This window comes from Gavia stellata, chromosome 11, assembly GCF_030936135.1.
Source record: "Gavia stellata isolate bGavSte3 chromosome 11, bGavSte3.hap2, whole genome shotgun sequence".
NCBI classification, from domain to species: Eukaryota; Metazoa; Chordata; class Aves; order Gaviiformes; family Gaviidae; genus Gavia; species Gavia stellata.
The window spans coordinates 515353-527738 of NC_082604.1; the positions used below are offsets into that span (position 1 = coordinate 515353).

A 12386-nucleotide genomic window follows, 5' to 3' on the forward strand; every position below is an offset into this window, starting at 1 on the left:
AACTATAGTTCTTAATGAGAGTATTGAACTCTACGCTCCTTTAGTTGGAAGCATCACCAGGCTCCTTGCACAAAGGGTGGACATCGGGTTTGCAAAGTCGGCAAGTAGTCTGATTTTATTAACGCTGGGGGCAGCAGCGATCCCTGGGTTTAAGGTTGTTCATAGTACTCTGAGCACTTAGTAGGGTCAGGCACACAGTCCCATCAGGTCAGCTGCCCTGGCAAAATGAAGCAGCTAAGTGACATTTACCTTCCTTCTGTTCCCACCGGAAAACTTGTGAAGAGGAATAAAGGACAGTTTGGCTACTAATAGAGATTGGGTTAATAATGCCAGTAAATGGGATTCCAAAAGTAATGGAAGCGGGGGAAGGTGAGAAATGCCAGCAGGCCCTGGTGTGTGTTTGTGGCTCGTGGGACTGCACCCACAGCAAGAGGCTGTTTTGGCTCAGGGAATGTTTGTTCTGGGGTTTTACTGCTATGAATTTTGACTGTGCCACTTAAATATGGTCTAATCACGGAACAGGGTGGGGAGGCCTTAAGTTCTCCACTTCGGAAGGATGCCGCAGCCTGGAGACGTTGGTGTGTCCTCTGGTTCTGCCGTGAATGGGATTCTAGAGTTTCAAAGTTCTATTGTTGCTCCTTCCAGGTGAGCTGAGAGATGGCCACTGGCAAGATGCATCTGTCCATGGGGTCCTCCAAAATGGCTGATGGATTCCAGAGCAAAGTGGTAGCACCTCGTTTTCCAAAGCTAGTCAGAGAGACAGAGGAGTCTGTAACTGTAAGTACCTGCTGTGGCTGGGCAGGACCTGTGTTAAGGCTGGAAACTCCCCCTGTGTCCCTCCTGCGCCTTCCCCTCGTGTTGTCTAGCAGCACTGTGAAGCTGGACCCCACCTCCCCATCGCTTTGCTGTTCGGCTTCTGCTGGAGGTGGCTGTCATGGTGCAGTGGGGGATGGAGTGCGTGCTGCTTCGGGGAAAGTCCAGAGTCTTGCCTGGAGGCCAAGTTAAATGAATGTCCTGGGCATTGCACTGGCATAGCTGGAGCGTGAGTGTGTGCTTCGGTTCCATCCTCTTTGTGTGGGCAGTAATATCTTCTGTCACGTAGGCATACTTGCCAGTGCTGCTCTGACCGTACCTGCCCTCCAGGCAGCCGGGCATGTGGTGGGCTGCTCGAGCTCTGCCTGAAGACGTGGCTGGTCCCAGACAGAACAGGTTGCAAAACAGTTATTGTATCTCATGTCCCGTGTGGAGCACAGATCCAGCCCTGCAAACAGCAGTGGAGTCAGGGCGATTCCTCCTTCCCATCCAGAGATGTCCCCTTTGCTGACTGGAGCTCACTTGACTGGAGATGACCTCGTGCTCAAGGTCTGTGAATGAGATATCTCCGTGTACTTCTGCAGAGGGGTCTGTGAGGCCAGAACAGAGAGAAAACAAGTGCTAATTAAGAAGAAATAACTAAAACTTGGACCCATTCCTCTCCACGTCAGCCTTGGCACAACGCTGCTTTTCTGCTCTCCTCTGACTCACCCAGCCAGTGACATCCACACACGTGTTGGTTGTGAGCATTGTGCAAGGATAGAGTTTGGGGATTTCTGATAACTCCTCCCCACTGTCTTCAAAGGTCACTGGCTCAATCCAGCAAAACTAAAAAGAAAACAATTGCCCGAAGAGCAGAAATCCCCAAACATGTCACATCAAATCACGAAGGAGAAGCTAATGGCGGGGCAGAGCCACTTGGTTAGAGTGTGTGTGTTTGGCTCTATATCATTAATTTACTGATGTTAAATATTTCAGCAGGTAACTTAGGGGACTTCCAGGAGTATCCTAGTGGCTGTGATCACAAATTATTCATCAGTGGCAGTTGAACAAGAAAAGTCTTTCTGACCAAAGGCATCTGTGTAACTCTTGCTGGTGTTTTGCATTTCAGCTGACTCCCTCGGCCTTCCTGAAGGAGATGTCTCTCACCACGGAGCAGAGGCTGGCCAGCACTCGGGAGATGAGGCGGCCCCGGATTATCCAGCTTCTAGACATGAGTGAAACCTCCCATCAAAAGGTAGCCTTTTCCTGCCCTTTTCCTTGCTGTTGGTGACATTTGAAGAGGGTGCGTGCTTGTGACAGGCCTGCCTCCAGCTTCTCTGAATACCTCGGTGACTAGGTCCTGTTGTCCTTTCCAACTCCCGAGTGACTAGCGATAGGACAAGAAGAAATGACCTCAAGTTGCGCCAGGGGAGGTTTAGGTTGGTTGTTAGGAAAAATGTCTTTCCGGAGAGAGCAATGAAGCATTGGAACAGGCTGCCCAGGGAGGTGGTGGAGTCACCATCCCTGGAGGTGTTCAAGGAACGAGTGGACGTGGCACTGCGGGACATGGTTTAGTGGGCATGGTGGGGTTGGGTTGGTGGTTGGACTTGATGATCTTACAGGTCTTTTCCAACCTTAGTGATTCTGTGAACTGCTGGTGGTGGTGGAGTTCCTTCTGCTGGGGGAAAAGTAAAACATTTTTCCCCCATGAGACATTGAAGTCCTGATATGCTTAGTAGCCAATACGAATAACCTCTGCTGAACTTGGTGGGTTTTGCTGGAATTTAGCTACCAGTGCTAAAGCCCGATACTGGGGGAAGGCTGGGGCAGGACACCAGGGTGTGAGCTTGCCATTTTCCATCCTCCTGCTGAAATAGTCACATCTCGCTTCAGTGCAGTTGCTGGCAAATGCTTGGGGCCATAGGACTCCCTCAATGGTGGCAGCATTGGCCTTTGAAAGCTGAGGGCCTACGGTAATTATTCAAGATTTAACAAAACCAATTGCATTAATGCTTTGGTTTGGAACAATGTGTGGGACCCTTGCAGGGTGTTAGAATTTGCAGGCTGCCAGATATACAGGGGAATCACGCCGGGCAGAGGCGATGTGGAGGTGCTTTATCTGGATCAACGTTTACTTTAAAGCTGCTTTTCTTACAGGACTGCTCAGTACAACACGCAGTCCAAATGGGTAGATTGCTGAGGTAGGCTGTTGAGTGGAAAATTGCCAGCCAGAGACCTGTAACGAATTGGTTAAGGATTGCCCTAGACAGCACGGGTGGTTGGGAATGCGTCAGACGAGTGCACAACTAACTGGCAGTGTGCCGCAGCCACACATGGAGACCTGCCCATGTCTTTCGAGGGGGAACAGTGCAGCTGGAAGAGGGGAGACAAAGCAGGGAGGAATTTCCTCAAAGTAATGCCTCTGCTCTGTAAGCATTTGCTGTTTGTGTATGTTTTCAGCCATGCTTCTGCAGTGGTGTTAATTAAGAGCAATAATAGAATACAGTAAAGCATCCCTTTTAAAGCTCATGGCAAAAGGAGATCTCAAGTCCAGTCTTACTCAAGTTGCCCAGTAATGCTGAGAAAAGAGCTGAACCTTATCACCATCCAATGTTCCCCTCACATGTCTTTTTCCTAACTACTGCTACTTTCTTGTTGGCCTTACCTCCTCTGGTACTGTTCTCTTCTTACTGATTTCTAGGCTCTATATCAAAAAATGATATCTGGGGATGTGTGGGACTTGGTCTCTCTGTCTCAGAGTAAAGATCATACCGAAATGGTTTCCCACAGAGTCTCACGTAAATTCTTGGGTTTCGCTTTCTCCATGAGCGCTCATGGCTCTTTCAGTAAGTGCTCCGGAGCTGTGTGACCCCGTTAGCACAGGGCTCTGCTGGAGGTAAGCGCTGCCTTGTATTTTGGAGAAGGAAACCTGGAGAAACACCTCCCAAAGGAGCTTCTTAGCTTGAGCCCGCTCAGCGTGGCCCAGAAACTTTTGCTGAGCTCAGAACACAGGTGGGTGAGCTCCTGTTTCCCTAGTGTGAGCTGGGCAGACATAGTCACCAAGAGACTGTACTTCCTGGGAGATCAATGTAGGAATCTCATTCATGAATCTTCTTCCCAGCAGCTGAACCTCTCACTGCTCTCTCTTGCATCTCCAGTTCTCCTCAGTTGACCTGGACCAGAGCTTGTTTCAGCCTTTTCCATCAGAGGTGGTGTTTCAGAGCTACGTCCCCTGCGAGGTCTATGAAGCGCCGCTGATTCTGAGGAACACCGACAAGGTAAGTGCTGGGACGTGGAGGTTTAACGCTGTGCTGGAAGAGGAGAGCAGTGTAATTCACGTGGTATACAGCATAGCAAGTTATCTGCTGCAGCGCAGCACGTCAGAATAAAATGTCTCACCACCTTTATTTTGCAAGCTGGTGGAAATCTTCCCATGCTGGAGATTCTCCCCCTGATTTTGGCCATGCGTTGGTGGTATCTAGCCCAAAGGAGCTTTTCTAGTCAGCATCCTTCCTCTCGAAATCCCCGGACTGAGGGGAATGTCGAGGGCTGTACAGTCCGTATCTGCCCTCATGCTTTACCTCGAGTGTGTATCACGTTCTGGTGGCTCCTTGGTTAATCTTGGTTTCTGGCAGGGCATCTCTGCCTCTCACAACCTGTTTAGCTGCCTCTGCAGCTCACTGTCAGAGCACAGGGGTTGAGTCTCTCCGTTTTATGTTGGAATAAGTTACAATTAGTGGTGTTAGCACTCCAGAAAGGGTGTTTTGAAACAGCAGTGGAAGCGGACTGATTTAGCAGGAGCAGTGGGAGGCCTTTAGGGGCCACTTTAGGCTCCTGCTAAGTTTAATTCAGTTCTGCCCAGGTTTTTCTAAGGCAACGTGGCTCTCTGCTTTCCCTTTGGAAAACCACAGCCCATCCACAGTAACATGCTCTTGAAGGTCTCCACCTTTACTTGAAAAAATTGTGATCGTTTTGAGATTTCCCAAGGAAGTTGAGAAGGGAAAAGTTGAAAACGTCAGCAATTTTGTTCCACTGTAAAGAGGAGAATTGAGACCTTCTGAATTTCAGCAGGGGAAATACTTGCTGGAGTGAGGCATGTGCCAAGAGCAAGCTGGTGGGAAAAGAGAGGAGCGAGGAAAGGAGCTGAGTTAGAAGGTGCTCTGGGAGAGAACTTTGTACAGGCAAGGGTTTCTCTTGACACCTAGCAGTAAGTGTGCTGGCAGCAGAGAAGGGTCAGAAAAAGAAAGGTGTAATTGAAGACAGTCTTGTGTACTGAAGAGTAAGATGTATCCATGAGAGGAGGGCGGCAGGATGGGAAGATGGAAGTGTGCAGGAGAGCGGGTGAATTAACCCCCTCTCCAAATCTCCCTGTTGGGGGAAACAAACAGGTGGACAAAAAAGCGCTGTTGGGGGATGTGGCAGGTGGAGGAACAGCAAGAGAAGTCAAAGTATATTGTGAGATGACAGGTTTTGACAGGGACACGGTTGAAAAGAAGCCCCTTTGGCAAGGGAGGATGCAGGCATGGCCCCTCAGTTATTCCTGGAGAGTGCTGCGCCATTCCTGGTCTGGCGTTCAGCTCGGGGATATTGGAAAGATGCAGCGTGGATGCCCATGCCCCAGGGATACCACTTGTGTGGTCCACAGTGATTCTGGGCACTCTTTGCTGTAGGTATCCTTTCCTGATTAAAGTGTGCCTCCGTTTCTCTTTCCCTATGGCTCTGCTTCATTCCCACTAAGTCTTTTGGCTTCAGTTGCTCCGTTATCCATGTGGCACTTCAAAATGTTTGTCTTTGCCAAGTACCAGCCAACAGGCAAACAGTTAATTTGCTCTATTCCTGCTCCCTCAAGTGGAAAAGATCTGCATCAACATTTCTGCCATTCCCAGTAAAAAATCCTAAACTTGTACAGCTGCACCTTGGGATTTGTATGCCCTGTAAAGAGGAGGCAATGTGTGAACTGTTGATTTTTTTTCCAAAATGAATTAGTTTTGAAGCTAGTAAGACCTCAACCATTGGATAGTGCTGGTGTGAAAGTAAGATCGGCTCTAAGGAAAATCCTTGGCATATTTAAGTACACAAAGTTAGAGATGATAGTCCTAAGAGAGGTTATTGTATTTTACTTTTGTTGGCTTTCGATAATGTCCTAGAGAAAAGCAACATGTGCTCTGTCTCAGTTTTCTCAGCAGTTTCCCAGATTCTTCTGAATCATACTGACTTATACTGCATGGGAGCCTGGTGCTGTTTGCTCCATCAAAATCCAGCTGACAGCAAAGTGTATTCCAAAGAGAGGCTCTGTAATCATTCAAATACAGAAGCGCTTTGCTACATACTTCCTGTTTGTACCTGTGTGTTGTACAAGTGCTTTTCTGTCTTCAGGCTGCTCCTCACGTCTTCTGGGTGGCTTTTGCTGAAGGTCTTAACTCATCTCCCAAGGGATTTGGTGACCAAAATGTTTGTCTGCAGTGTGAAATTGGCTCTGGGAACTCGCTGCCCCAGGGGGTTGCTGGGAGCAAAGGGTGTTTGGAGAGTTCAGGACTGCCTCGGCCGTGGGTTATCAGGCTCGGGTGGTGGTGCAGAATGAATGTCCACTTTTGCCAAGCCTCATGTGGGTTCGTTGTTTCTCAGTGAAGCTGCCTGTCAGTCAAAATCACCTGTTTTAGACTTTCTGAGATGAGATTTGGTGCTCAGGGGTTGATATCCGTGTGCTAGAAAATGCCTGTGTGCAGTCTCTGTGTTTGTGGCATCCCAGAGGGCAGAAACCTGCAGCAGGGTGCCTGCAGGGACTCCCGGGTGTGGGGAGGAATGCCCAGAGATCTGCCTTGCCTGCACTGGCAGCTGCCTGGCTACAATCAGCAGGCAGCGAGAGCCTCCGGAGAGCTGAGATTGGCTTTTAATAATGAAACTACACTGTGAGTCAGTGCTGGTCGTGTATCTCAGGGCAGAAAATGCCTTTGAAGCCCATAATTGATAGGCACAGCCTGGGGGGTCGTCTGGCTTGCCATTATTGTGGTAAGTTGACTGCTCTGATCTTCTGCATCAGCCTTTCCTTGTAGAGTATCATGCTTCTTCCTTGCTTCTCTACAGCCCCCTTTAAATTCTCTTAGCCATCTCCTTGTTTGTGGGGTTGTCCCTTTGTTTTCCTATGTTCCTCCTTTTGCTCCTCAGCTTGCTTTTATTCCCAGCAAGGCCACAATGTCTGTGGTCTCCTTCTCTTGTTGGTCTGCCTGCATGACTCTGTAGCATTGCAGCTTGACTGCCCTGCTCAAACCCGGTATGTTAGAAGTGAATTTCTTCCTTGCCCCAGTATAACACGTCCTGTTTTGCCTTCAGATGATACATTCCCCCTTTAGAGGTGTGATGGCATGGATGTGCGCAGGCAGAAGCAAGCAGGTTCTCGGGGTTTGTTGACTATGTGGATGACTTGATTCTGGTATCGTGTCGCCATGCTGCTGGTGTCTTATCTGCTTGGCACTTCCTTCACAGCAGGGCATTGCCCTACTGCCTCTGGCCTGGAGCTATTTTCCCCCAGCCGAAGGGATTCAGGTCCACCCTTGTGTATTATGTGTATGTACCTCGAGAGCTAAAAGTGCTTTGGAAAGGTGGTTGAGGCAGGATGTCACCAGGGCATGGCTAAGTCTCTTCTCCTCGTGTTTCCACAACTGGCAAAGTCATAGTTTCGTGTCTTTCCTGCAGGTTCCTCGGCTGGTGAAGGTCGTCTTGGAGAGCTCGCCTTATTTCAAGTTGATCAGCCCGAAGGATATGTGCCGTAAGGTAGCACCTGGCATGCGTTCCACTTTCCGCATCCTTTTCACCCCTGAGGAGAACAAGGTGAGAGTGGAGGTGCCAAGAGGTTGGTGCCTTCAGAGGAAGCTGCACCTGCAGGGCCGGATTCAGACCAGGGCATCTGGTGTGGGTTTTGTGGAACTGTCCTGGTTTTGGTGGGGTTGCACTGGATCTAGAACTGGGGGAAACTCTTTCCCCATGGTGAAGATTATGCTCTCACAGGCTGGAGGCTCTTCCGTGTTCCAGACTGTTTTTATCCTTCAGCGCTGGCACATTTAACATAATGTCTATTGGCTTCAGGGATAAGAGAGTCTACTGTCTGTGGTGGGGCAGCCTCTCAAGGTGTCGGTTTGTAATATCTGTCCGTTGCTGCATAATTATGGGTTTGCTCCACTAATTATAGATACAAAGGTCTGTTTAAAAGTGACCTGTTATTTGGGGGACCCGAAGTAAGCCTGATCAGAGTGAGGACCACCAGCTCTGAAAACTGCAGTCACCTTAATGTATATCACGTTGGACACAGTAGTGACACAGCTGAACGTTGTGTCTAAAGTAATCTCTTTTTTTGCATGCCGGTTCTAGTCCACCCCTTGCTGTGAGGTCTGCTCCAGGCTGCAGCTGGTCACATCTTGGCATTGCAGGGTGCTGCTAGGCGCTGCACAGGGACTCGCAGGCTGTGCTTTCCCTCCCTGTGCTTTCTTGAGCGTTCGTGAGGGAAGGTGCACGTGGAACAGTAGGAAAGTGGCAGGGAGGGGTGTTGAGAAGATGTTTAGCCATCTCAATGGCAGGGGTGTAATTCTTATGGAAAATCCTAGAGGCATGAGTAGATCCAGAGAGCTTTTCTCTTTCCCACTTGGCAGCCAGTTCCCCGCCTGGCTCTGGACTGGAGCAAAGATGATGCTTTTTCATCCCCTGTGTTTCCAAGCCTTGCAGCCGTGCTGTTTCTGAGGATACTTGCCTGTCTGCGATCCAGCTGCGAGTGTAGGGGAGAGGGAGTGCTGTGCCCGTGGCAGGGAGCCAGGCTAGTGCAGAGCCACTGAGCTCTAGATGTCCTTAACTCAGCGGGAGGTTGATGTGCTGCAGATGACAGTGAGACATCTGCCTGGCAGAGCACGTATAGGAATAAAGGGGCAGGTACAGTCTGCAGGCAGACCCCTTACCTCAGAGCCTGTGGGCAGTAATACCGGTGTGGCTGTGTCTTCATGCGTGTTATTGTGGTTGCTGTGTCACCTGGCACCTATTCCGTGCCACACATGCATTTGCTTGGAGGTTTGAACACCAGTGCTGTGGCCCTGGCAAGTCTGATTCTCAGTGCTGTGATGCGAAGGGTCGGTGCTGTTACCTGGAGGCTTGTTAATACAGAGGATTTAGTCCATGGCACGGAAGGGAGGAAGCATTGCAGGCAAACAAAGACAGGCAGGCTGACTCCTTCCGCCAGCCCCCCGCCACCCCTTAGCACTGTTTTTCGCATGACTTTGTTGGAGAGGCAAGGTTAGGGGATAGCTCTGAGCCAGCTGGTGTTTCTGCAGCAGGCCAGAGGTGCAAGATCTCTTTGGGCATAGCTGTTTTCTCATCTTCTATTTGCAGCTGAGATTCAGTTTAACACTTTGTCCTGTCCTCAAACAGTATGGATATAGAAAACTGAAGAGGAAATGCCCTGTGGTGCCTGGCTCCCCATGCTTGTGAAATAATCTGTTCCTTTGGAGGGACTGAGAAATTATTTAACATCATTAATATTTAGGGTAAAAATTATGTTGGCCTCGGGCAGTTCTCCATGCTACCCAAGTGACACGAGAGCTTAATGTCACTGAGGTAGGCTTTGCAAAGTACACTGGTGCCTTTAAAATGTGATTTATTAGTATAAATTAGTGTTCATTTTTGGGGTGGAAGAGGTAAACGGGCACCCATGAAGGGCGGCAAAGTGCTGCTCTTCAAGTTTCGAGAGGCAGCAGAGCAACACGTGAACATCACCACAAGTAGAAGTAGGGTGAGATAACTGCCAAGAGCACTGATGTTCAATACTTTGTCCCTTGTCTTGCCCTTGAACAGGTGAGCATCTGGAGTAGGGAACTCTGCCAGCGAGAGGTCCTCCTCACAGCTTCGGCGACACCCTGGCAGGGTTCTGAACTGGGTTTTGTGCCCCGTGCAGGGGTTGTGCAGGGCATTGGGAGAGGGGTGCGTGCTGCTCGGTGAGGAGCACGTGGGGGTTTATACAGCCGAATCAGAATTTTGTACAAATCGAACATTTTGTCTCGTCCTTGGCGGAGCGTGAGTCAGCGAAGTACCCAAGTGCTGTAGCTCAGCTACAAATGCATCAGTAGCATGGTCAGGAGGTGTACAGCACCTTGAAAACCCCTTAGTGAAGAGGCAGGCTCTGGGAAATGGTTCTGTAAAGCCACCTGCGTTGGGCTTGCAGTTGCTGGCATGCAGAATATCTGTGGTTTAGCTGTGGAAGGCTTATGAGTGCTCCCTTGGCACAACCTCTGCCTCTCTGCTGCTCCATGATCCACTGGGATTGTGGACAACCCAGTGAATCGGGATGCAGGTACAAACCCCTCTGTCAAGGTTGGCAAGTCTTCCTGGTGTGGAGCTGCTTTCTATAATTCTCTTGATTTGAATCTGTTCTTCCCCAGGGTACGTCTGACTTCAGTGAAGTCGCTCACGATTCAGGGGAGTAAAATTGCAGCTAAGCCCTAACTAAAAGGACCATGGGAGTTGTTAGTGGCTGAAATGCCATGTGCCATGCAGGCCTTTCTTGAAAAATGAGCCGTTTCCTATTGTCTCGCAGTCATTTGGGAATGTGCCACGTGATTGGACTGTCAGAAAGTGTATAAATAGCTGACATGTCTCTTTATTGGCACTTGTGTTACAAATATGAAATGCTAATTCTTCTGTTGGGCAACATGTGCAATTAGTTGTTCTTGCTGCTTCTGATTGACGCATTTCTGTTTTATGGCTCCGGTTGTACAGCGGGGGTGTTCTCGTGCCGCCTGTGTTCCCGGGTGTCCTTGCGCGATGGTCTGACAGTCTCTGCCTAACTGGAAACCATCGTGGAACTGACTGGCAAATAAGCAACAGCCAGAAATACTGACATTTGTGTGTCCTTTAGGCTTATCAATAGATTATCTTAAAGGAAGAAGGAAGGAAGACGACTATAGAACCACAGCACAGCCTATTCTGTTTTGTCTTCTTGCTCTTTTCACTGTAGCAATACAATATTTTCAGGCAATCCAAGTTCAGTCTGTAAGGTTTGCAAAATTCATTACCGATGCTCAGTGGAGGCTGAATTAATGCTCATTGATTAATATGAAATATGACAGGACGATGAGCTGTTCCATTACTGAAATGAACTCCTTTAAAATTCAGTCCAGCCGTGTTAGATGTTTTGTAGCACACGGAAGCTATTCCAAGTATAATTTTAAGAACACTCCTGGGAGGAGGAAAGGGGCAGAAGATCAAGGCAAATGGCCCTGCACAAAATGAACCTGGAGCGAAGGGACTGATTTCAAAGCATCCTGTGACTTGGTGGCTGAGGGAGGCAGGAGGAGGGGTACCCCTTCTCGTCTGAAGCCATCTTCATCCTCCAGCCTCCCTCCTCTCTTTTAACAGCCCTTATTTTCCAGCCTTGATGGTATCATGGTTTCAGCAGGGAGCTTGCCCTGTTTGACTTACTATGCTACCTCCTGCTACAAGGATCTCTTCTTTGCAGTTGCCTGCTGCAAGAAACCCAGTGAGGTGTTTAGGATCGGTTCTACAGTAAAACTGACATCCGAGTTTGCTGGCATACTGGGCAGTTAAGGCTGCTATCTCTGTGACAGTAATGGATGTTAGCCTGAGTTTGCAAAGAGCTTGAAGTGACACCTTTGATACAAGCAGTTGCTTTAATTTCAGCGGGTGCTAATTCAAATGCCATCGGTGATACTTTGCAGGCCAGAGCTTGTAACTTACTGCTTATCAAAGGGGAGTAAGAGAAGAGGAACCATCATACAATGAACTGCATTTTCCCTGAAATTGAGAGCGGAGCTGTATGAAGCATGGAGTCGTATTTTCATGAAAATCTATAGCCTGAAGCTGCATCTAAACACAATGGTCTTTAAAGCATGGAAGTGATGCAACCCCTCCCTCACCCAGGCATGTTTACTTAGAGACCTGGTTTTAAACAGCCTGCTAAGGGTTTGCAGTTGCAAAGTCAAACAAGATTTTAAACTGGCTTCGACTGTACCCCTAGACTGTGGGTAAGTGCATAGCAGAGTTGGTAAGACAGGGCAGTGCTGCTGTGGAGAATTGCAGCCTTGATTTTCCAGGGGAGGGCGATTCAGCTTTCAAAAGCTTACAGGACCATGGATTCACAGCAGTGTGAGCAGCCAGCTTCTGCCTGGCACCCCTCTTTCCTTGGTTTCCCCCCCCCCCACCCCGTTTGGCCTGACACTGCATTCAGCTTTGCTGCGAGGTCCCACTTTGGGGTCCTAGAGCGCGGTTGAAGGGTCAGCACGTGCTGAAGTGCTTTGAGTCAAGATTTGTAGAGGATGCAGCGTCCCAGGGTGTCCCTGGAGAAGGGGCTCAGCACACAACATGCGTGTATGTGAATGGCAAGAGGCAGCTTTCTCTCTCAGAGGTCGCGGTTGTCTCTGCGAGGCCAAATCCTTGTTGCTTTAGCCTTGTCTTCGCACACCTGGAGAAGTCTCTTCCCCAGGTGCTGCTGTGGAGGCAGTCCCAGTGCCCCTCACTGGCAGCGGAGCTGGGAAGGCTGCCTGTGCTTGCTTTTGGGGGGATTGATTCCTTGGGCTCTTATTTACATTGCTGCTGAT

The 12386-nt window shown here is 49.2% G+C and overlaps 1 protein-coding gene across 1 annotated transcript in view; it reads left to right on the top strand.

Annotated features, from left to right (window-relative positions):
- Positions 1 to 673: 673 nt before the first annotated feature.
- The window catches only part of LOC132317674 (hydrocephalus-inducing protein homolog), a 44698-nt gene continuing 32985 nt past the window's right edge, over positions 674 to 12386 (top strand). The window contains exons 1-4 of the mRNA XM_059822344.1: positions 674 to 777; positions 1925 to 2050; positions 3954 to 4073; positions 7489 to 7623. Coding sequence (XP_059678327.1) covers positions 685 to 777; positions 1925 to 2050; positions 3954 to 4073; positions 7489 to 7623 — 474 coding nt within the window. The 5' untranslated portion in view covers positions 674 to 684. The remainder of the gene's footprint in view (positions 778 to 1924; positions 2051 to 3953; positions 4074 to 7488; positions 7624 to 12386) is intronic.